Genomic DNA, 25764 nt, shown 5'->3' with positions numbered 1-25764 from the left:
GGAGAGAAAACGAGAAACTTGAGATGACATTGCAAAATCCAATCCCCCGCACATTAACTTAGGCTATCCTTCTTTTGTTTTTCTGAAAATGATGAAATCATCCATTGGTTTTCGCATACATTAGCGAATACTTTTAGGGCCAACAATGCCTTAACAAGAGCCATGAGATGGAAGAACTAATTTGATATTTTGATTGTCCTCGCATATTACAAGTTCCATCGGCAAAAAAGGGCTGATACTACATTGTCACAGTTCACCTTTCACCAATACCACTTTCCTGCCTCAATGGCAGTCGGCGGACATTCTTTCTCCCAGAGACCACATCCTACCCTTGCATGACACAACGGAATACGCCTGTAAATGTTTTTTTTTTTTTTTTTGATATAACTTTATTGCATATAAACTATTGAATTGCAGACCAATCTGACTTGATAAGTAAATAAGCACTTATAAATCAAAGTGGGGACCCTAGGCTATTAATTCTTGTAAGGCTAGCACCCTACAAAAAGGAAAGACATGGTAACAAAGCAAATTCATCACCATAATGGATGGTGTATGATAACATATAAGTATCCTATTACGTGTGAGTTCTTTAGAGGAAGGCTTTAGATGTTGCCTTGCTCATCCATTCTGCATGTTTCAAGCTGATGAAGGCGCGTCGTCAGTTGTGAGGATTAAAAAAATTTACACGAAAAGAATGCAGTGAATAAAGTTTCAACCATCGTATATCAAAAAAAAGAGAATGAATCGAGATACGTATGGATGCAACAAAGGTGTGCACCAGGAAACAAAAATCTCTCCGCTTTTGACTTTGTCAACCCATATAGGACGTCTCAAATTGATACGAGTCCATGATACGTGTTTAATTATCACCGTCCGTTCCCCGTGCCAACCCGTATCTCCTGCTCCTCCGCCAGGCTCGGTGCGCTCGTCCGGTCCTTCTAAATAGATTAGAAGGAATTAAAAAAGAAACCAAGAACCAAAAAAAAAAAGGCGTCATGGCTTCGCGACTCCCCTTCTCTCCTGTCTCTCCCGTCCACTGTCGCGGTCGGAAGCTTGTGCAGAGTTTTAGGTGCTCCGCGGAGAAGCAGACCCAGTCCCGCGATGCCAGAAAGGTCGGCGCCCTCTCCTCCTCGGCTTGGAGCTCTTCGAATCCAATTCCGTCGGATAGGGTTCTTCTTAGCGCTCTTTTTGTTCATCTCTTTCTGTTGCTTTTTGTTTCGATTTTGAGCTCCGTCGTTAGGTTTCGCGATGCGATGTCATGGTGGATTTAGGGTTTTAGATGCTAGTAGCTTGATAGCTCTGTGAGATTTAGGCTTCAGTTTCGACTGAAACGATTGCAGTCTTGATTTCATATGGAGTTTGATGGTTCAATCTTGCGCTAGGACTTGGCTTGGAGCACCGTTGAACGTCTCTCCTTTTTCTTTTTTTCCTTGAAAGAAAAGATTGTGTCTGTTGTCTGCAGTCCAATTAAATTAGGGCTTTACGATGATGCTCTGGAATTCTAGATGCGTCTGTTGTCCGTAACCCAATAAAATCTGGGTTTTACGATGATGCTCTGGAATTCTTTTTAAGTTTAGTGATGTCAGTTAGGCGTCTGGGTGTGCATTATTGGTATTTTCTAGGTATTTTGATTCTTTTTTATGTTGCTTACATCTATAAGTTTATGATCGTTAGCTACAGTTTGATTTTCAGATTCATTCAAGTTTCATTTGTTAAGGAGTATGAAGAAACTCAAAAAAAATGATTGCAGTGGGTTCTTTACTGTGCTTGCTTAATTAACACCGGTTATATATTCTCAATTCTAGGGTTAACTTGAAGAGAGAGATAATGAGAAATATGAGATAGAGGATGAAATTGATGCAGAAAGAAGAGAAGAAATCAATTGGAAATCGATTCAATGTCGATAAAGGAAATCTTGCATGTTATTCACTTGCATCGTTTCTCCCTTTTTTTTACATAAATGTTAGTGCGGGAGAGACTTACAGCACTTGCCTGCACTATTGGTTGTTGTTGGGCTTTTCAAGGATGTTTTGGTGGTGCGCAAAGTGGTAACATTTTTTAGTACAAGGTTAGGGTGGTTGCTAGATGTGGCTTTATTATTGAAGCAGGTAGATGATCCTCATCCTTTCATATGGAATGCAGTTATTAGAGGTCATGAGCAAAGTGATAAACCATGGAAAGCAATAGATTTGTACAATCAGTGTTACACAACTCCTGATAAGTTGACCTTTCGTTTCTCCTCAAAGCTTGCGCCAGTTCTCAGGCACTTAAAGAAGGAGAGCAAATTCATTGTCAGATTCCAAAGACTCCACTGCTCACAGATGTGTTTGTGCAGGGTTCTTTGATTTTTATGTATGCTAGTTATGGGAGATTGATGCTGCATGTGCTTCATTTGATGCAATGCCACACAAAAATTTGATTAGTTGGAACATGATGATTGATGGTATATAAGACACGGAAATGTTAATACTGCATTAGACTTGTTTGATCAAATGCCTGAGCGCATTTTTTTTGGAATGTGATGTTTATAGGATTGCAAAGCATGGGCAGGTTCAATTTGCAAAACAGTTGTTTGATGACATGCTTGATAGATAGGGGCGGCAATAACTTGATTCAACCTATTGCAGATCGGGTTAGGTTACCTATTTAATAAAATGATTAGGCTTGAGTTTAGATTTTTAACCCGCTTAATAAAATGGTAGGATTCAGGTTGACAAATTTTTAACCCTTGTATCCGACTCGACCCATACATGGTCCAACCCAACCCGATTGCCACCTCTACTGATAGAGATCTTCTTTCATGGAATTCCATGATTGATGGCTATGCTAGATGTGGAAACATGGAAGGTGCGGGGGGGTTATTTGATCAAGTTTCCTTTAAAAGATGAGGTCACCTGGGGCATTATGCTTAACGGATTTGCAAGATGTAATCAAATAGATATTGCGCATAGTTGGTTTGAAGAAATGCCTTATCTTGGAATTCTTTGAGTAGTGGGTATGCTAATTGCTAAATGTGACAAGATGGATGTAGCACATAAGATATTTGAGTTAATGCCATCTAGGAACTTGACTTCATGGAATGTCATGCTTGATGCCTATATGCAATTTGGTGGGATGGAACTAGCCTATCAACTTTTTAATACAATGCTGGTCAAGAATGCTGTGTCTTGGAACATTATGATTGGTGAGCATGCTAAAAGACTTGGAAGGGTGAAAGTAGCACGAGAGCTTTTCAACACCATGCCTTATAGGGGCATGATTTCATGGAATGCAATGATATCTGGCTACAAAGAAAATGGGATTTCAAAAGATGCTATTGAACTGTCTGTTGACATGCACTTGCTAGGAGAAAGACCTGATTGCTCTACTTTAGCTATTATTCTTTCTGCTATTGCTGATTTAGGCCTTTTTGTCCAAGGTAGATATGTTCATGGGTATGTCGATAGGAACCAGTTCCCCTTGATTAGTGTCATTTGGTGTGCTCTCATAGATGTGTACTCCAAGTGTGGTTATGTTGATATTGCAATGAGAATATTTGATTGCATACCTAAAAAATGCAAAGATCATTGCAATGCAAAGATCATTGCAATGCAAAGATCATTGCAATGCAATGATATCAGGACTTGCAGTACATGGCTATGGGAAACTTGCTGTCTCCTTAGTTGAAGATATGGAACCATCATTTGTTGGACCAGATGATATAACTTTCTTTTATGTTTTGACTGCATGCAGTCATGCAGGCTTAGCATACGAGGGTCAACAACATTTATCCTTATGAACCACAAGTATGTAATTACTCCTAAGATCCAGCACTGTTGTTGTATGGTTGAACTTCTAAGCCGTGCAGGGCATCTTGATGCAGCAGTTGCCCTAGCGAACAGCATGCCAATGAGAGCCAACAATGTTGTTTTTAGGGTGGTTCTGGGTGCTGCTAGGGACCATGGAAATATTGAAATTGCTGAGCATGCAGCAAGGCAACTTGTTGAGCTGGTGCCTCATGATAGTCGCTCGTATGCATTACTTTCTAGCATATATCTCTACAAAGGCCAATATGAAAGTGCTAGTGACATCTGTAAGATTATGAAGGAGAAAGGGGTGGTAAAGAATCCCGATTGTAGCTGCATTGAATTACAAGGTGTTTTTCGTGAGTTTACTGCAGGAGCCACTTCACATCCTCAAATCATGGAGATATATTTTCTACTGAATAATATGACACTATGGTTGATGTTTGCAGGTAATCTGCCAAACAAAAACACACATTATTTGGCACTGGGCAGGAGGAAATCTCTTGTTCCTTTGTAATGCTGAAAAGGATCATTCACTTACAAGCATTCATTTGATCTCATCTATTTTTACTAGTAATACATGAGCTGTATATTAGCATTCAAAAGACTATTAAAAGTAGATGAAATCATACTTTTCGGGGTTGGAAGCCACTCTATGAGATAGTAAAGGCCAAGGTGCTACACTAATGAAAAGTATTAGAGGATGAAAACAAAGTATGCAACATATTTTATCATTTATTGGTTGTTTTAGTTCCTTTGTCTATACTTAGTGAGTCTTTTGATACTTTCAGAATAGATGTATTTTCTTCATTGATGAAGTCTCCTAAGTTTATTTATGTTTTTTTCTAATTCAAAATACATTTTTTAACAAGTTTGGTGATTAATCTTGAGGAAGCGACAACCTTTAGAGCAATTTCTATTTTTGATTTCTTTCATTTTCTGTTCTGTTTTAGTGGGTATTTGGGAACTTCTATTAAAGAAAGTGTGATAACAAAATCCAGCAAGAAACATTTAAGGAGCATTGGACTTTGCGCCTGCATTTATAGAACCCTTTGTATCTGGAATCATAAACAGCAAGTACAGCATTCCAGCCTTAACAGGTGCAGTCTTGTAAAGTGGATCACGAAATTAGTTAGCATGGCTTCATAAGTTAGAATCTGTTTACATGTCCAGTAGCTCAAACTTTTATACATCCAATACCCTAGCACACTAGGATCTATTTATTCTCTTTATAAATCACAGTATTCAGTATTTTTTGTCTATTTTATACATTTCTATGGTAAATAAGGGTGAGCTTGTCCTCACTTCTTTATAAATCACAGTATTCAGTATTTTTTGTCTATTTTATACATTTCTATGGTAAATAAAGGTGAGCTTATCCTCACTTCTTTTACATGTGTTTTTTTTTTTTTTTTTTTTTGATTTAGCATTTTGCGTACTCGATGAAATGTGAATTAGATAAAGTCACTTGTTACTACTATTTTGATTTAAGCCAAGAAACCTGTTGAGCTTTATGTTAATACCTTCCTTATCCTCTAGTTTTTACCCTGCAGCTTGTGTTGGAAATCAAAGAAAAACTTGAAAGAGAGCATCCCAATCTTCCAGCAGGAAAAAATGGGAGAGACGATGAAGACATGATCCTTTGGTTTTTGAAGGACAGAAAGTTTTCTGTGGAAGATGCTGTTTCAAAATTAACAAAAGCTATTGTATCCAAATTATTTAATGATTAAAACCTCCTGCTCATTTTCAAACTAGTTGTATGCTTGACTTCTCATGCTTTTGGTGTTAGAATTTAGAATATTTGCACAAATAAATATATGAATAAAGAATATAGAGGGAATTATAATATATAGGCTTTTTGTTTTCTTACTGAATGAGAGCAAAGTTCTGTTTAGGAGAAAGGAAAGAAGCAGTCCAAAATACACAGAGGTCAAGTTGTTGTGGATTCAGAATTTCAGATAACCTAAGAATCAGCCTACCACATGTATGTGTAGCACAGACATCCGTTTACTCTGGCACATCTTCTGTGACGTCTTTTATTTATCCATTTTGGGTGACAAAGCAAACAAGTGCCTGTTGTTGACGTAAGCGAATTTAGGTTGCGTTTTCACAATTGATAATTGGAACACTTCTATTAAGATAAGCCTTGAATATTGGCTCATTAAAATCCAATTATTTATTCTCTTACTACTCAAATAGCTTAACCACTTCCAATGCACCCTTCTATGTATAAGAACTTTCTTCAAAATTTACTTATTCATTTAATTATTTTCCCAAATTATAGCATCAATTGGTTTTAACATTATCCAGTGTGACATGCATGCATGTTTGCCTTGAATAATTTATGTGTATCTTCAGTACTCCATTTTCGTATTCTGCAATTTGCAAAAGCTAATATATATATTTCAAGTGCTGTACTGTTTCTACGTTTATCCAGTGTGACAAGCAGGCATGTTTGCCTCGAACAAATTATGTTTATTTTCAGTTCTCCATTTTAATATATTGCAATTTGCAAAAGCTAATATATATTTCAAGTGCTATACTGTTGCTTAGTTTCCTGCTTATCTATTATCAGAAATGGCGTCAAGACTTTGGTGTGTCAGGATTGTCAGAAGAGTCTGTGAAGAGCTTATATGGAACAGGCAAAGCTTATGTGCATGACTTCCTAGACATCAGTGGGAGACCTGTACTTGTGGTAGTGGCATCCAAGCATTTTCCAGCGGTAGGAATTTTTCTGCAACTTAACGGGGAATCCTAGAAATGCCTCTCATATTCAATTCATGGTGAAGAGTCTCTCACTGATCATTATGCTTTTGGTACTGGACTAAATTGTCCTGGATTGTGTACATAGGAAAAGCCCTTTCATAATAATTATATGAGAAAAAGAAAGGAAATGCCATAGAAGTGGAATACACCAAATAATATCTACCTAGCACTGCTATGTAGGATGGCTTCTGTGGATTCTATATTAGCAAATGAAGGTTAGATGTATCCTTTCTCCAAGTTTTTGTCATAATGACAACCCCATGACTTGGACATTTCTTTCAAGGGCCTGCCAAGACAGATAGTTTCTGATTGAAACTGAATAAAATAAAAGTTTTATGAGCAAAAATAACTTGGGTGCTAATTTAACATTGGGGTAATGCAATAATTTCTTCTTTAAGATTTAATTGTAAACTATTTCAAAAGGTTTCCAAGTATACCGTGTATGGATGTGGCATGAAACAATTATGAATCAGATGGTCATTGTAAAAGAAATATCATTGACCAATAAAGTACATAATTTTGAAAGTTGATGTATTTGGCTTGCATGCAAATAGTCATTGATTTTTTAGTTTAATTTCATAATAAATGGATGTTGTTATGAGCATGCATTTTCTTGTACTAACAAATGATTTCAACAGGATTTACTATAATTTATTGCAAATTAGTCTTGAAAACCGTTCCTTCATATTGCTTGATGTGAGCCCAAGTCGTGTTGAATTCAGCTAGATTTTTGGTTTCTCTGCTTAATTTATAAATGGGGTCTCTTAGACTTAAGAGCATACCATGCATTGACAATATGGCTCTCTTTGTTTTTCAATTTTACATTTAGATTGCACATTAGTATTTAGGCAGATGTCATTGTTGAATTTTTTTGCTAAACATAGGAGGAATTTTCATGGTTTCATCTGAAATAAATGCAAGTTTGGGTAAAATTTCATCTGATAATTACACCATATTATGTTATGCATATGATTGCTGAGAAGGAACCCAAAAATGCTGACCATAGGAATCTTATGAAACATTGTTCTGTTGTTGCAATAACATCAGGGGAAGTCATGATGACTGTAATGTCATTGTGTTGAAACTGACTTGACTCTTAACTCATAATCTTCTTCCATTGTTATAAACAAATTAATGTTGTTAGTTATATAGTAATTGCAATTATATATGTACGTACGTATGTAGTCGTTGATGCATAATCTTTTCTTGACCCTAATGCCTGCCTCCTCAACAACCCCTTAAAAAAATACATTGTGGCTCCATTCTAGACAATGAGAGCATTGTAATACTTTTGAATTAGGCATAGTGTTTAGAGCATTCTATTGTCCATTTTGGTCCACTCCTTGCTAACCGAGAGAGCATGGGAAGGAGAAGAAATAAGTAAAAAGGAGAAAAAGGCCAACTATAGGAGAAGAGAAACAAGACAATATAGAAGGAAAAGAAAAGAAAGAGAATAATTGGGTTCGTGGTGCTGAGGCTGAGGATGCGGGGATGGGAGTTGGGGGTGGCGCGTGGTTGTGGGTAGGGACGGTGGACATGGTGGGGTGGGGTTGGTCTATTTGCAGCGTTTTTGTCTACCATCTTGAGGCAAATTTTTCAGGAATTCAGATGCTGCTCCAGTCTGTTTTGGTACCTTTAGTAGCATTTTCTGTTATTTTCTCTTTGACGGCCTGACATTGCTTTAACACTGCAATTTAGATTTGCTTTTATCTTTGTTATGGTATCCTTTCCCAATAAGGAAGGCTTACAGATGGCTTGGCTGGCAGTAAGGCCATGGCTAAGAGGAGCTTAAACGATGTCGTATATAATTGAGATCTGGGTATGAGCGAGATCTTCCTTTAAGTTTGTTCTCCCTTCATGCTGGGACTTGAAAGTTTCCTACATATTTCATCATCAAAGATCAGTTCTGAGTTCTCATCAATGTAGTTGATCTGTGAAATAATTGTCTGGTGCATAACCTTTTTTTTTCTTTCAGATTTTTGTGTGATAGTGGTAGGTTTTTTGTAGTATAGTGCTTCTGCAAATCTTAATTATTTCTTGCAATTTTAGTTGCATTGTCCTAGCTAGGATTTTCTTTTTTAATCATCAAACCAGTTAATTTGTATTAACCAATCATTTCTTTTTTGCTTTTCACACTTAATGAAGGTGATTGATTGCCTTTTTTTTTCTTTATCATTTGTAAATTTTTGGTCACTTTAGGATTTCCAGTGTCATGAATAATATGCAGGGAAGGGTTGGGTTTATTTGCTGTTCTTTTGTGTGCAGTCATAAGAAGCAATTTTTTTCTTGAATTAAGATTCTGGTCCAGTCTGCTTTAACTACCTTAAGTAGCATTTTCTGTTTTTTTTCTCTTCGATGGCCCCACATTGCTTTATCACTGCAATTTAGATCTGCTTTTATCTTTGTTATGGTATCCTTTTCCAGTAAGAAGGTTGTTGCAGATGGTTGGCTAAGAGGTGCTTAAATGATGTCATATATAATTTTGATCTGGTTGAGCAAAATCTTCTTTTAAGTTTGTTCTCCTTCCATGCTGGGACTTAAAAGCTTCCTACATATTTCATCATCAAAGACCAGTTCCGAGTTCTCATCGATGTAGTCGATCTGCATAATAATTATCTGGTGCATAACTTTTTTCTTTGTTTGAGATTGTGTGTGATTGAGGTATGTCTTGTGTAGTGTAATTCTTTTAACTTCTGCAAGTCTTAATTATTTCTTGCAATTTTATTTGCAGTATCCTAGCTAGGATTTTCTTTTTTAAATCATCAAACCAGATAAATTGTATTAACCAAACAGTTTTTGTGCTTTTCCCACTTAATGAAGGTGATGACTTGTCTTTATCATTTGTAAATTTTTTGGTCATTTCGGGATTTTCACGGATCATGTATAATATTCTAATTTACCTGCCTCTCCTGTTTTCTAATTTATCCAGTCACTTCTTCAAGGGTCATCATTAATGATATACCAGTAATAATTTGGCCACAGAAGCAAGATCCTGGTGAAAATAAGAAGCTTTGTGTATTCTTGATAGAGAAGGCATTGAGTAAACTTCCTTCTGGAACAGAAGAAATGCTTGTAATAATTGATCTGCGAGGCTTCGATATGGAGAATGCAGATGTTCAGTTCTTAAAGTACTTGGTAATTCCTGGGCATCTTTGTTTTCTTCATTTTCTATTGGTTAATGTTGAAATTGGTTTCTTTCAGATACCGATATATTTGTAATGGTTGACATCCGATTTTCAGTTCAATAATATTAGGACCTATTTTATAGTTCAGGGCAAGAACCTGGTGCACCTGCCAACCACTATTGCTAAACATCTACCTGACACCACTATCTGTTTGCTTTTGTGAAACTTATTATTCCTTGTTGACCGAGGTTAAGTGTATAATCTTGTTCATAGTCATACATGCTGTGATACCTACATGGTACATGCCATGCTTGAATAAACTGTAGCTTATATGGACAGGTATATTTTTGTCATTATTTTTGGTTTTGAAATATTTCATCTTTTAAAGTAATTGTTGAGACATAAAGCAGCAGTGTAAGTGCAAATATTCATGTACAGTTCATCTAATGAATAAGTCAATTGTCCAAGAATTATTTGATGCATTAGGGAACATCAAAAGCATATATGCATAAAAACAAAAACATTGTTCCCTTTCTAGGAAACCAAGAAAACTTGAAAACCTTGTATGCATTAAAAATTAATGTTCGCTGATAATGTTCTTTATGGCCTCCAAATCTCTTTTCAATTTGTTGTTTAAACAGTCTTCTATTTACTTGCTTTTAAGTCACGTGTTAGTAGTTTCCATCATGGTATGCAATACTGCATCGAACTGTTTGGTTCAATCATATTGTATCGTATAAACTAGGATGGTTCACGGTCTCAGTACGGGATTTTGTCTAATCAGTACAGACTGGTCCTTGTTAGGACGAACTGCTTGAAACCGCTTGTTTCTAAGTGGTTTGGCCTTGTAAGGTCCCCATACCAATTCAGGGCCTTAGCCCCTTCTTACTTTATTTCAAAGTAAGAAAGGAGAACAGAGGAGAAAGTGTGGAGGACACGATAAAGAGAGGAGAGGGGAAGGGTGAGTAGGAGGTTTGATCTAGGTTTTCTCTCGTCATGGCTATTTGATGTGGATAGGCTACCAGGATTCTAGATAGGCACGATACCAAGGCTGGAGTCAAGTCCGAAGACCCAATTATTAACATAGTCCAGACGTGTACGAGGGGCATCGATCCTTGATTTGGAATTGAATAGATACACATGTTGCATTTCCAATTTTTTAATAAGTATTTACATTTTTAACTTTATGCTTGGTTAATTTAACATGTATTATATAGTCATACCATTCTTTAGGCACATAATGTAAAAAATTGAAGTATATCACATTACGACATTAAAACGAACTTACAAAATCCTATTTTTCACTTAAAACTAAATAAAAGAAGCTTAAAATCTTGAATATATATATATATATATATATATATATATATATATATATATATATATATAGAGAGAGAGAGAGAGAGAGAGAGAGAGAGAGAGAGACCATGAGACATTTGAACACTACATAAACCCAAGCAGCCTGAGTTTCTATGGTCAAACTCTAGCTGTTAAACATCTCATTTATCTTGTGAACTTTTCTTGCTATTAACGAAATCCATCCATTTTCTACTTCGGATCATTTCCTTTGCTCCAGAGCCATCATGTGTTAAATGTTCTGAGACATGGTTGATTTACAAGCTTAATATGGTCTTCCTTTTTTAATTTGCCAGATTGACGTGTTCTACTATTACTACCCAAAGCGGCTTGGCCAAGTCCTCTTTGTGGATGCTCCTTTTGTGTTTCAGCCGCTCTGGCAACTTGTTAAACCATTACTGAAATCATATGCGTCACTGGTAACTATGCTTCCATCTGTTGCATTTTAAATTTCCAATCTTTCACCTTTTTACTGTAATTTTTACATTCTAATCTAAAATTTAATGTCTCAACCATGCCTTATGCTACTTTACCATGATGGAATGATTGCCTTTTTATTGATGGCTTTAAATTATGGTCCTGGCGGTTAATGAAATATGGGATCATTTATGATGAGGCTCTTTATATGCTAATGGACAACTCATCAGAGCTGCATTTATTGAAGTTTGGCAAATGTTGAGTACTTACGCTATTTTTTCCGGCAGAACTTTCTTATTCTTTTTTTCCCTTTTTAGGTGAGATTCTGCAGCACGGAGACTGTTAGGAAGGAATACTTCACAGAAGAGACGGTGCCAGCAGATTTTCAGTGATTGAATCTCTATTATTAATCTATGACTGTATGTATTGTCAGGACATTGCATCAATTTGTGCAAGTCAGTGTGGTGTTACAGGTTAAGCACGGACAAATATTGTTGTACGGACAATAGAAATCATGCACGCTGTTGGTTTGACTTAATAACTGGATGTTAGAAGGCGAGAAGTTGGGTGTCATTTTCTTGGGATTTTACACATGATATCGCATTGATTTAGAAATAACAGTTACAGCAGCAATGTGCCCAGCGATGTTCAAATTCCAGCCAATGGAACTTTTAATATACTTGCTGGATGTTTTCTTTGATTTATGCAAAAGCTCTGAATTTGTGCAAGAATATAGGCAGGGGGCCAACGCTTGATAACCAAAGGCACTTGGAGGAGGGTATGGATCAGCCCTATGAATCAGCCTGCGTTTCCTCTGATATCAACTGTAACGACACTTACAGGACTCAAATTTCAAGCTGCAGACTTGCGCGATTGCTTGAGTGATCGAATGCAGTTCAACAGACTGGCAGACGCATACTCTTCTACGCCCTGCAACGCATGCATCTGATATTCAAAAAGTTGCCCACCCATTGCTGCGCCTCGGTGAGAGCGGTGCGGCATTGCATTTGAATGGTCTGGCTTAGCGACTTCTTCCAGTGGAGACAAATTATCTAAGAAATAAGGGGGAAAAAAAAAGGAGAGAGAGCCGGCTTTCAGGGATTGAAGGTTAGCAGAAATTTAGTAGCAGATTCTGGAAGGCAAATAAGCTCAGACAGTGAATTTCCCAAAGGATAGGCTCATGGGAATGGTTTCGCACCCTAGCCCGCTTGTACTCCCAAGGATCAGGACTCGCTGAGGTATGACAATAACTGACGTTTCTAAACCCAACTAGGAATCTATTACAAGAGTAACATCTGTTCAAAGCAACAGTTGCGCTGTCTAATTGGGGTATTAGATGCTTCAAAAAGATATTGCCTGCCGTACAAACAAATACATGGAGAAGAAATCATTATTTATCATTTACAAATTCTGTAGTCGTCCTCCTGAATGGAAGCCTGAAGCAACCCATTCGTGTTGATACCGGACTCTAAATCAATTTACAGGTGCAGACTGCCAAAACAAAGAAGAAACTTATTTTTTTTAAAAAATAACATATTAATGCATTTTCTTAACTGAGTCTGAAATTATCCAAACAAGACTAGCAACGCTCGAATTCAAAATAGCAAATATAGCATAAACTAAGCCTTCACCAGTGAATTCATACGAATTGGTATAACATTAAATAATCAGCATCGAGATGATGCTGTTTCTTACCATGTTAAGAAGCCTGGGGGCAGCAGGGCGTGTGAACTTCCTCGCGAAGAGGAAACATGGTGCCGGCTTCCCTTTGCTTCTACACCATTCCCTCCTGTATTCAGTCTCGTAGTACACATTATCTATGTTCTAATCATAACAAGGACAGTCATCAGTAAAGCTGAATAAATTCTTGAACAGTTTGAATTGCATATGTCACAAATACCACAATCTTATAAATGACACTCAGCATCAAAAGCAACCAGTTTGCAGCTAATTTTTGCGCATGCCATGATTTACCAGGTCCATAGCGTCCATAAATCTTTTGATAGTTTACGATAGGTATGCAGAGATCAATTGAATTTTTAACCCATTTAATTTCCAGCAATCATACCATCTACGTGATCATCATGACAAATAATTATCTATATAAATATTTTTTTAAAATGCTCCAGAAATTCAGTCGACATTTCAAATATAATGTTAAACAAACACCCTGCTAAAATAGCAAATTTAAATGGAACACTCACCCTTCCTTCCATATGTCATCAACAATTGCTCATTATTATCATTTTTTTTCAATTTATATTGTGAAAGTCATATTTCCTTTGCTGACGTACATTATTCACTCTTGCTTATGTACCTTTCTAGACAAGATTATTCATATGATGATTCATCATAGAAACCTTGACTCATTTGCAGCTTCTTCATGAAAGCACCAGAACAAGAATAGTGAGTTGAGATGTCCAAAATCATTGATGAAACTAATTTTACCAGGTATGGCCAGATTAGGCCAACTTACCAAACTGCTTAAATATGTTAACCACGTTAACATACCATCCAAGGTAGAGATAGAAACAGAAAGATCACAGACGAAATTTTGGTATGGCAGAATTACTTCATAGTTCATACCTTTATAGATTTAATAAGCATGGGAGTAACATCTGAAAGCTTGTACGTCACAGGATGCCACCCACGCCTTTCACGATCTTTGGAAGATAAAAGATCCCATGAAGTATGTGTCAGAGCTCTCCGAGTGATTTCCCCTTCAAGACCTTTTTGCTGGATATGAAACCAAAAAGGTTTTCAATGATTCTTTTCATTAAGCAGCTGCACGGCCACATAATACAAAAATTGCACCTTTTGAATTTCTTCCAATATTTGGTAACTTAAAAAGATCATTCCATGGCTACTTTGTAAAGCACCTCAGAAACTAATACATTTTTTGTTGGTTAGTTTAGTCTGTGTATCAAAATGTGAGATAGTATCTCTCTTCCTTAAAAGGAATGAATGAACTACAGTATTTGACTCATTATCGTGATTTTTGGACCATTGTGCAGGAGGAGCATGCCTATTCTGTACTTTTAGTTATGCTTTTTGAAACTTGAGGAACCTATTAAAGAAAAGGAAACCTTTTGTTGCTCTTCAAGAAAATGAAATAAGCTCTTTAACTTGTACAAAATGGTAAGATGGTCCCAAAGATTATGATGAGATTTCAAACTATTGTGCAGTGTGTGCGGAAGTTTCACTTTAAGCATGCTTCACTATTTTCAAGGCTAATAAAAAAAATCCCCTTTCTAACAGTAAACTATGGCATATATTATCTCAGCATGTTGGCACAACTCCATTCAATCAATGTAAAATAGCTTTGAATAATATAATTCACATAATGATGCCAAAGAAACATACTGCAACCAATGTTTGAAGATAATGCTCATCTGGTATGCAGTTGTGTTCCTTGGAAGCATCTGAAGGCTGCACAAGGAAGGGAATTGTAAGGATCTACATAAGAACATCATCAAATGGACAAGAAATATTGCACAGAAAACTGCTTTAATTGAATCATTATAAGATATATTTAACCAGGGAAAGCAATTAGAACTAATAAATCGCATCTCGAATGTATGCCTAAGTCAGATTTTTATATTAAGAGCTGGATGTTAAAACCTGTATTCTACACTACTGCATCTTGTAAAAAAAAATCAACAGATTCTACGTCTTTGCCAGTACTTGAAATACAATTACTCATTGTAAAAGAATGGATCAATCAATCAAGCTCTTATGCACAAATTCGGTTGCCTAGCCTTCTTGCAGTTGATCGACCACATATGTATAAGCCTCTTTACTGCATCTATTTAGCAAAATCCAATGCTTAATTGTACAAATATGTTTTCCTACCTCTTGGTTACTGACATTAAAATCCCACTTGTGACAGAGAGAAGGTCAAGCATAGAGGAACCGATTTAATTATCCTGCTTCCAACATATTCTTAGGTACAGAATGAATCATAAACAAAGTTGTTCCAAATTCAAAAGAAAGTCCATTTAATAAGGTAGCTTACCCATCAACATCCATAATCTTATAGGCCATTCTTCCAACAAATCTAATGCTTATTCTTTCTCACTACAGGAAATGAGCGTATGTATAATATAATTGCATATATCAGTAATCAAATGACTGATTCAGCCTACCTCATCATGTCTGTTTTGTTTTTTCACTCAGAAAGCCTAAACACACTCTGTTTGTCATTTTATAAAGTGATTAAACTATGTTGCCAATGATATGATGTCAAGAAGACAGTTTAATTTATTTTATTTCAACAGTGACATAAAATGGGAGTTTTGTATTTTCAGAGACCACCTTGGGCACTTAACAACACCAGTCTTTGATGTTACAGATTAATTTTCCTTCCCCCTCTAGATATGTGGATTTCAAGTGGAAAAGGTTTGTTCTCTAGAGCTTTGCAAACATGTCTTCTCTTGATGGCCATAGAAACATGGCATACATCTCTAGGACACTATTGGAGATGAGTCTGGTGTTCATAGTTCTCAAATTAAATTAGGCACTCTAATCTCACATAATATCTATTCTTACATAACATTATAAATGGTGAAAGTATGTGAAACAATTACTTACAAGAGGATGATCCCGCCAAAATTCCGGTAATGACCTCCTCTGAAATCATTCAAAAGCGACACATCAGAATTATAGACAAAACTATATATTAAACTCTAGAATACAGGACATAACAAAACCAGCACATCACATCAAAACAACTATCAAGCCTTGTCCCAAGTACAGAGGTGTGGCTTTATTAATCCTTATTCACCGATCCTTTTTTTTATTAGGGGTTTCATCAATGTTGCTACAAGCTTTTCCAGAAGTTTTGTCACAGATAGCAAATGAATATGATCAACATCACACTTCATGGTGCGATCTTTCTGTCAATCACTCTTCATATAGAAGGTCAGGCACCTGTGCCTTTGTGTTTTCAGCTAACAAATAAAGTTTGTAATGTTATAACGTGACATAAGAAAGGCACAAGTTATATCCCTTAGAAAACTGGGTTCAACACAGACCCAGAATGAACTAGTTGTTTATATAATAGGTAATCAAGGTTGGATTCTCTCCTAGCTGACAAACTGACTTGCTTAAAAGTATCATCTCAAATAGTCAGAGCTTTTGGTTAAGGCAATAGTTATGTTATACTAGTGTCACAGTAGCAGCCTAGCAGATTGAAATAGCATTACAGTCTAGAGCCTCCGAAAGCATAATGACTCTTTCAGGAGGGGACATAATCCATGAGTTCTGACGCAAAGCACAAGACAGGCCAAGACTCAACCTATTGACCAACAACAGCCCCTAATATAAAAAACCAATAAATTCTTCACTTTCAAAGGCTGCCTCCAACTTACCCTGCAATGCTTTTGAAATTCAGGGAATACGGTATCATCATTCACCATTATCACAGCATGCTTTCTAATTAAAACAGCCCACTAGAAGAACATCCAGCAAAACAAATGGTTAGAACAAATATGTTATTATAGTACATTGTCGAAGAAAGAAGTATCTCAACATGATATTTTCATGATATTTACATTTAAAAAACAATGAAAACTAGTACCTGAGATCCTTTCCTCCAATTATGTACTGGAATAACTGGATACATTTTTGGATTATAACGACCCTCTTTTGTGTCCGCAAAACTGCTTCCAGCATTATATGACCAGATGCTATTAGAACCTAACGGCCATTATGCAGACATCCAGAGATTTCATATTGCATCTTAGAATGATATGATTTAGGAAGAGAGAAATAGTGAAACCTTCATAACATGCATAGACATGAGACAATGTGCATAACACATTCCCGATACATTCACCTAGGAAACCCACAGAATTAAGCCATACCGCTTTTTGTTAATATTACTAAATTCTTTTTTTTTTGGTACATATACTAAATTCTTTTGAATGTTACAACACCACAACTCCTAAAAGTGCATCTAGATCAGTGTCCCACAAAATGAAGTAACAGAACATTTGACTCTTACCTGTGGAATTCTTCAAGTCTAGGCTCATATCCTATATTTAATAAGAGACACTTATCTTTTCACATGTAAACTTAACTGAATTAAAGATACAGTGCAAGCTTGGAATCTACAACGCTGAGTAGTACGGTATAACAAACACCAAAATATGTTCTGCATTTCACTGATGTTCTGACAAGTAGAAGAATACATTGATTGGTAGTAAAAAACAAGAACAAGGTGCATTGGAGGAGATTTGAACACCAAAATACAATAAAGCCCCCACATAACCCCCCGCCACACCCATAATTTTGGGGAAAAAAAGGAACAAAAGGGGAAAAAAATCCATACCAGTCACCACCAGTCAATGTTGAATAAACTAGAATATTCAACAATTTCTCTTTAAAATCCAGTTTCAATTATTATCTTGATAAGAATAAGTCGCGCCAACCTGGAGGCCCAACTGTCAAAATCCTTGCCTTTTCTTATTGCCATGGGATAATATATTTCATGTAATAACACAAGAAGAAAACCAACTTTAGCTAAAAGTGAGGCAAATATATCAATGAATGTATTGTCATACTACTAATCAGATTTTTAGAAAAGACAAGCACTAGCATACATTAAAGGGATGAGCTATCACATACTCAGCAAGATGCAAAGGAATGACAACCCGCACTATGATGCAATCAAATAATTTTAGCTAAAAAAGGTGCCCTCTGTTATTTCATTATTTGTGAAACTTTATGATACCAAGATAACAAACAAGCCTCCTTCATTTTGTTATCATAATGGTTGAAGTTTCTGGAAAAGAAATCTCCCATTAATATTAAGAAGAGTCGTTGTTTGTAGAATCAAGAGCAAAATGGATTCATTCCTGCCACAAACCACAGGAAGAGAAGAATGCCTCATGCGCATGCTCCAATTGAAGGATGATTCCAAAAGCTGCCAACTCATATGTGAGTGTGAGAAAGCCAGATTTAATAAAACATGCTGCAAAACCTATGAAAACTGGTCGCAAGGATAGAGATGCAACTTCATAGTCATGCAATTTAAGCTCATCCAACCCAAGAATGAACCAAATTTTCCTGTTGACTTAAGAAGGCACTCGAGAATTAAGAAGGCAAGTTCCCAGACATGGATATTCATCTCCAAGACAAAAGGTACTAAGCCAGAGAACTACATTATAAGCCACAACCATACCATAACCATCAAACCTTGTTCCAACTATTTGATATCAGCTTTACAATCGTCATCCACGAAGAACTAAATTTTCAATTTTTTAAAAAAAGAACAGCTAAAACTCATTTCTGAATTCTGATAATGTCCTCAGTATGAGCACGCTCCAAAATTCCAGTTCCATATGTGTTTGCACCAACAATGCACTGTTGCCCAAATTTCTGAGATATAGTTATATGTGGCTTTGCTGGCCTCTTTACTAATTGAGCGATATAACATCACGTTACTATGCAAGAGTAATGAATATCCTATATAACCAGAAATTAAGGACAAAGGATATGAAGAGTTCATCCACACATAAACAAAATCAAAATCAGCAGACTCACCTGTCTATAAAGCTAGTTGATGTAGACATTATATAGTCATATGTATGGCTGAAATTGTATAGGGGTATGCAGCTGTCAGAAATAAAAATATAATCTGGACGTTAGCTATACCATAAATTTGCAAGTCTAAAGTAGCCATTTCATTAACAGAAAGTGATGAGATCAGCAAACAAATCCTCAGTTAATCTTATTGAAGTATGATATATTTTCTTCTCGATAATATTAACCAATTTTGGGTTTGTCAAGTTGCATACATGAAATTTCCGATGCCAAATTGCACTAACCATGATATATTTCAGAACACAAGCACATAATACATCAGGACTGTGCAGCTCTTAACTGCCATATTGCCCAACACCTTCATGTGATGACTTGAGATGGTATCTTAATAAAAGATTAACAAACATGAGCTATAAATACAAATACGATTCAGCTGCAGCGGTCATGACTTCATTGAAGGGTACCCAAAAAATCTATACACAAATATCTTCACATTTTCATGCATCAACTAAATATAGGAACTTCATAAAAATTGACTAACAGGAGCATGCATATACAATTCAGCTGCATAATTCATAGCCTACTCTACAAATCTACTCAACACTATTTTCACATTTCATGCACTGACGGTGGGATCTTCATAAAAGATTGACTAACCTGAATACTTTTAACTACCCATTTATACCATCTATATAGAAATTAGGCAGGTTTTGATATCAAATTATATTTTGCTTTAGAAAAACAATATGTTGCCCCCTCATGACTAGAATCTTGCCTAGGTATTATTTCGAAGCACATGTACTATAGAAATTCTATCCAAGTTTTTCTACTGTGGATACACTAGATAATAATTAAGACTATGGAATTATCTATACTATATTAAACAGCTTTTATTTTGTGGGGTGGGGGAGGGGGTCTGCAAATTTGCCCTAATATTCTAACGTGCTATCAAAGATATATTATTTGATAACAGCATGGGTAAATTTGGAAAGAAGATCTACTACCACTCAATCCCATTTCTCTTTCTCTCTCTACCACAACCTCATCTGAGATTCGATCCACTCTCTACCTCTTTCACTCTCCACAATTTCATTAAGGAGAAGAAACTAAAATTTAGGACTCTCTCCCCCCTCACCATAATCACAATTCCCTCATCCAAATTAAGCTGCTTCTCTCTCCCCAAGAAAAAAAGAAAAAGAAAAAGAAAAAAAAACTACATATGTTGACTTCCCCATTCCTGTTTTTGCCATCTACTGTCCCACAGTTTCTTCATTAATTTTCTCTCCCAATCTTTCCTGTTTAGGGTAGCTTAATTATATTTGGTTAATAATGCATAAATAGAAATTGGAACCACTAATGAAAGAGGAAGAGAGCAAGTGTAATACTTATGGAGAAATAGAGGACTTTGCTCAAGGCAATATCTCCTATATATTTTCTTGATTTTCATGGTTTTCAACTTCCTTCTTATTTTGTCAAATCTATCACTCATTCTATTTATAATAGATATATTTAATTTTTCTATATATTGATCTTTCAAATAATCATTTTAATTAAATGAGGCATGAAATGAAGAATTACTTAGGAAAAATTAGTACCTTCTCTGCATCCATTACAAAACAATAAGTCAACTGGTGTAGTCTAGAACGTCTGTGAGATGCTTTTGACTGTCTCCTTTATGGGACGAATATGGCTCAATTGAGCAACAAGTTGTAGAATTGCAACTCGATTAAGTATAGTGAAACCTTGTGGAGAGGATAATATCTATATATCTTGATATGTGTATATCTTTGAATAGGTTTCTATTATATTTCTATGATCTTCTACAATTTCAACGTTCTCATTTAATTTTGTGCTTTATACAAAACGCGCACCAGATGTGACAGTGCACAAATAGGAAAGAAGAACAAAATTCCCAACAAGTTGTTTGGTGTTCTATTGCAATAAGCAAAATTTTCAGTTGAGTATAAAATTTCCAACTACACACCGCTGCAGTAAGTAAGTGTATCGGTGCAGCTTTTTTGTTCAAAAAAAAAAAAATAAAGAAAATCTCCCAGACCACTGCAGTAAATAAGTGTGTCAATGCAACTGTTTTTGTCAAAAAAAGAAATTTTTTTAAAAAAAAACTCCCATAAGAAGAGGGTCAGAGTAACCAACACAAAGTCTTTTGCTAGCATCTATCCAAGCTAGAAGCACAAGATAATCTCAGTGATGATAACATAATTTTTGGAGTTGCTATCAACTTCTTCATCACAGTAGAACAGAAAGCTAATGCTCTTCCATGAGCACTCTATGTGCATACCACATTATAGCGACATAGCACCACCGGAACAGTTATTGCTACCCAAACAACCACTCTAACTAGAAGGTATATTTATTTTGCTTCAACTGGAGACTATATGTGGGTTTTCACTCAATTATGAATAATACTGATCCCTCCCAAAGAAAAAAAAGAAAAAAAGTTGACACTGGAATGGACATAATCTTGCCATTTGCATCCATTATAAACACAAAAAGGGAACATTAAAGAGAACCAGGAATCGTCACAAGCAAAAATGATCTTGCACAATGCAAATTGCACCTGTCAGAAAGGAAAACAAATCTCTTATTAAAAGAATCCTTGAGTGCATTTCTAAGCAAAATACGCTCTGCTTGGATCATGCTTGCTTCTCCCCAATCTACCTGAAACAAAAGCACCAAGCAAGAATTAATAATAAAAGCATAATACAGGAAAAAGTAACTTTCAACGAAGCATGACAAATCACTTCAACTTGACACAATGTTTATACTTAATGGTTATGGTTATATTAAAATGGGCTACCAAGATTTGCACCATCCATTAGAAAAACAAAGGGGTTCTAGCCTACTCTCTTTAATTTGGTTGACTTAATCTCTCCTTGAAAATCATAATAATTTTTTCACTTTACCCAATTCAGTTTGTTCCTACTCTTTGCTCTGCTTTTAGTTATGCAATGATATGTAGCATTCCATGCAGGAAAAAAGGGTCCAAGCATGCTCGCAGTTCACTTTCTCCTTTTTTCCCCTTTTTTTGGGAGAACGAGTTAGGATGAATGTAATAAGCCTGAAAAAAGAACAAGAGAACAAAAAGAATTAAGGACAAAATCCTAGTAACAAGAAACTTTGGTGACCTTTTCTTGGGGAGGAAGAGTCAGGATGAATCTAACCTCCTTCCTTAAAAACTAAAGATAGAAAAGGCATAAGCAGCAAAAAGACAAAGAATGGAAAACAGAAAAGGGCAAATTTGTAATAAGAAGAAAGTTTGCTCATTAAATGTTATCCTTTTTACAACAACACAAAACATAGAGATTACTGTCACCAAATTTTTATCTTCTTGACTGCATAAAGAAAGGTGGTGTTTGTGGACATTTTCTTCATCTTGACAGATTGATACGCTAGACCTCACTTGATCCTTCACGATGATGAGAAAAGCTAATACATCAAATCATTTGAAACTATAACAGTGAAATATTCACTTCAAACAAGCAAGGATTCCAGGGACTGTTCTCATTATCCTGAGCTGAACTCCAAAGATATTCTCAAGAAAAGTATTTGCACGTTGCAAGCATGTATTGTTATTGTTACAACCAAAGTTAGCTTGTAAATTGTAATGTCATTAAAACCAAGGTTAGCTTCCCATGCCCAAAAATAAGTCACAATGGCAATATATCAAAATAAAGTTGCAGGTGCCAATAAAATAAGGTTCAATAAGCGTAGGCTAGTGTAGCCTCTATTCCCAATAGAAATAATGGACACCAAATTCCACACCCGAAGAAGAAATTGCTAACCTGTATACTGTTGTTGACCTGACGGCCGTAAAAAAATGCAGATTGTGTTGTCGCCTTATTGAAGAGAAAGCCAGGCCTAGAATGAACATAGATCGAGAATCTACCCTCCTTCTCGCCCTACAAGAAATCAAAAAAAAAAAAAAAGCTTCTTGAACAATTCAAGAAGACACACAAACACTAAACCTTCTAATTCAATCAATGCATTAAAATTGAAGGAAGAAAAAAAAACAACCTGGAAGAAGGCATCCCAAACCATGTCCAAGGGAAGCCGATTCCTTGCTATAAATAGAAACGCGATCTTGGGCTTCTGGACCGGCGGCGGAGATGCCCCTGTACTCAACTTCATAACTAGGCTGTACCGCCCCTGCATCACCACCAGGCTCGCGACGGAGAAGCACAGAAGAAGAATCACTATAAACTGCGTGCTCCATCGGACCGGGTAACTCCTCCGCTTCATCCCACTCGCTTCTTTTCCCAAAATCACGAGATTCTAATGCTAGCGAACTCCATGACGCGCCCTAATTTCTCCACCTCTTGAAAGACTTACTAGTTCATCCGAACCAAGAAATATGGTAGAACCTCATCCTTTTTTATTTTTTTTCCACAAGAAGCGAAAAAAAAAAACTACAATGAATACCGGCAGCTTACCATATTTCATTATTTATTTCTCCGATTCCGATCGATTTCTTGAATTCATGAAGAACCCTGGAACCAAATTACTATGGCTCTGGGTTGTCCACTTGTCGGCCCAGATCTAGAAAGAAGCACCTTCTTAACGCAATATGACCTAATCCTTTCGGCAAAGGAAAAAGAGAAAAAGGAACACGATCCGTGATCTGCCACGGAGGCTGAAATCAAGATCGAAGGAAGCGAAGAGGACCTCGGGAAGAAAGGACTCGAAGACGAGCTCCGATCGTTAAAAAATAAACTCGTGGAAATCCGGTACAGAGCCGTTGATACCAAATCCAACCGACGATCTCTTCTTTGGGGACCCGTTCGACCCGGTTATCATTCACGGAGACCGGGCTTCGAAAGTAGGGCTTGCTTGACCATAATTCACGCAATCATGGCATTCGGTTCAAAATCATTCCATCCAACGGCTGTGAGCAAAACAAGATGCCAGATCGTTGGAAGTCAGTTGTCGACGTTAGAATGGGTTGCCTGTAAATGTTTGTTCTTTTGGTCCCATCAGCAAATCTACTAATCTAGCCAGGAGGAGGGACCCCGTAAGAAATTTTAACGTCTTTTTTATGTCCCCATGACTCCATCTACATTTTAAAAAAAAAAAAAAAAAAAAAAAAACTTTAGTATACTCCCCATAGACTTAGAATATATTTATCCATACAAGATGTTTTGGTTAGGGTGTCCACAAGTTGCCCGGCCACCTCACATGCTTCCTTACATAAAGTTCATGAAGCTCATGGCATAACGATTTTACGACCACAAAGCAGCAGAAACTTTGCTTTCCAACTTGCTAAATGATTTAATCCTGAGGAACCACGTGAGTAGAGGAACAAAGGCCCTGCCTTTGATAAATTCGTAATTGCAGCTAAATCCACATACATATATATACATATATGTATATATAGCATTAATTAGTTATTTGGAAAATTTAAAAGAAAAAAAAGAAATCATGGAGCCAGCCTAGATTCAATGAAGGCAAACCTTAAGACGTGGAGCTTGATCGAGATAGAAGGTGAAATGCCAATTCCTTGGTTTGCAGACCATCTGATATGGCACTGGCAACCACGAGCAGAGGGAATTCGTGTGGTCCAGAAGGCTGGTGGGTGGGTAGTTGGCATGTCATTTTTGGCTGCTGCTTTACTGTTTTGGTTGTGATGGTTGGCATGACATTGACTCATGGCCTTCCCAGTTCCGAATCTGGATTGCGTGGGTGCAAGGGTTTGTGGAGAGCTCTTTGTTTGGGCCACCACCTAGTCTCGCCCGCTTTTCCGATTTGAGTCCGGATTTCGGTGCTTGCCTCGATTCCTGAAGGTTGATTTGGTCCATACAATGATCCAAATGAGATAATTGGTGTCTTGCACGTGTTCAGAGAGGGAGCGCGAGTCTTTTAAGTTCTGCTATGGCGTGTTACTCTTACATTGGTTATGCATCCACAAAAGATTGGATATATACATAACGCCAGAGAACTTAATTAATAATTTCTAACTAATTTCTCGGTGAGATCTTAAGTTATTATGGATGAGATCCAAGCTAACTTAGTCTAGGCACCATCGACTCATTTAGACTATGAGACGTTGAAAACACGGATATTTTGGAGGCCGACATCATGGTGTTGAGAGGGCTGGGAAGAAAATTTAGAATTTTATCCTGAGCTGGCCATGGTGTTGAAAGCATTACAAAGTTGGTACTCTTCTTTCCTGCTCTCTCTATGCATTTATTTTTCCCACATGAAAACACCTCCCCTCCCTCCCTTTCTGATTCCCCCACACTTCATTTTCTTTTAACAGCTAGGACAAGTGAAGGTCCGATGGAGTGCCACTTTATATCAGTACAATAAGACTTTGTTTGGGGGAGCTATTAATAGTAGAGCTTTTGGAAGTAGAGCTGTTAGAAGTAGAACTCTTTGAAGGAGAGCGTTTATAAAAAGCTGTTTGCTGTTTGGTAACTACATTTCTAAAATGCTGTGGCACTTTAACATGTGTTTGGTAAACAAACTGAGAAAGTATTTTTGTATGACAAAATGACCATAAAGGACATTACCAGTATTATATAACAGAGCATAATAAAATATAATATGTATTAATACATAAATATATGATATAGTATAATATTAATGTTATGTAATATAATATTATTATAATATAGTAATATAACATTATATATTATAGAATAATAATTTAATATAATATTTAAATTATTTAAATAACATATCAATGTATTATGATAAAATGTAATATAATATTATATTTATAGTATAATACAATAATAAATATATAAAAT

The 25764-nt window shown here is 36.4% G+C and overlaps 3 protein-coding genes across 5 annotated transcripts; 2 read left to right on the top strand and 1 right to left on the bottom strand.

Annotated features, from left to right (window-relative positions):
• The first annotated feature begins 874 nt into the window (after positions 1-874).
• LOC103703789 (phosphatidylinositol transfer protein CSR1) lies at positions 875-12156 on the top strand. Of its 2 annotated transcripts, none has more exons than XM_008786771.4 (6): positions 875-1115; positions 5342-5494; positions 6364-6510; positions 9537-9689; positions 11332-11454; positions 11770-12079. In XM_008786771.4, the coding sequence occupies exons 1-6, from the start codon at positions 999-1001 to the stop codon at positions 11842-11844; spliced, it is 768 nt and encodes a 255-aa protein (XP_008784993.1). In that variant the 5' UTR covers positions 875-998; the 3' UTR covers positions 11845-12079. The 2 variants fall into 2 exon arrangements, with proteins under 2 accessions (XP_008784993.1, XP_038982942.1); XM_039127014.1 differs by having other exon boundaries at positions 961-1172; positions 11770-12156.
• LOC113462521 (pentatricopeptide repeat-containing protein At2g45350, chloroplastic-like) lies at positions 1179-4241 on the top strand. The gene is made up of 2 exons (XM_026803296.2): positions 1179-3565; positions 3600-4241. Exons 1-2 carry the CDS (start codon positions 3001-3003, stop codon positions 3779-3781), a joined length of 747 nt encoding a protein of 248 aa, XP_026659097.2. The 5' UTR covers positions 1179-3000; the 3' UTR covers positions 3782-4241.
• Positions 12157-12691: 535 nt separating the features above from the next.
• LOC103703791 (glycosyltransferase BC10) lies at positions 12692-23828 on the bottom strand. Of its 2 annotated transcripts, XM_008786777.4 has the most exons (12): positions 23449-23828; positions 23033-23346; positions 22801-22917; positions 21576-21676; positions 18998-19069; positions 17031-17112; positions 16822-16902; positions 16043-16081; positions 14816-14881; positions 14039-14188; positions 13148-13276; positions 12692-12943 (listed from the first exon to the last, which is right to left on the bottom strand). In XM_008786777.4, the coding sequence occupies exons 2-12, from the start codon at positions 23255-23257 to the stop codon at positions 12926-12928; spliced, it is 1080 nt and encodes a 359-aa protein (XP_008784999.1). In that variant the 5' UTR covers positions 23258-23346; positions 23449-23828; the 3' UTR covers positions 12692-12925. The 2 variants fall into 2 exon arrangements, with proteins under 2 accessions (XP_008784999.1, XP_038982941.1); XM_039127013.1 differs by having other exon boundaries at positions 23033-23802.
• Positions 23829-25764: the final 1936 nt, after the last annotated feature.

Source organism: Phoenix dactylifera, chromosome 6 (genome assembly GCF_009389715.1).
Source record: "Phoenix dactylifera cultivar Barhee BC4 chromosome 6, palm_55x_up_171113_PBpolish2nd_filt_p, whole genome shotgun sequence".
NCBI classification, from domain to species: Eukaryota; Viridiplantae; Streptophyta; class Magnoliopsida; order Arecales; family Arecaceae; genus Phoenix; species Phoenix dactylifera.
The sequence above is the reverse complement of the archived record's forward strand: the minus strand, read 5'-3'. Positions and strand labels throughout refer to the sequence as shown.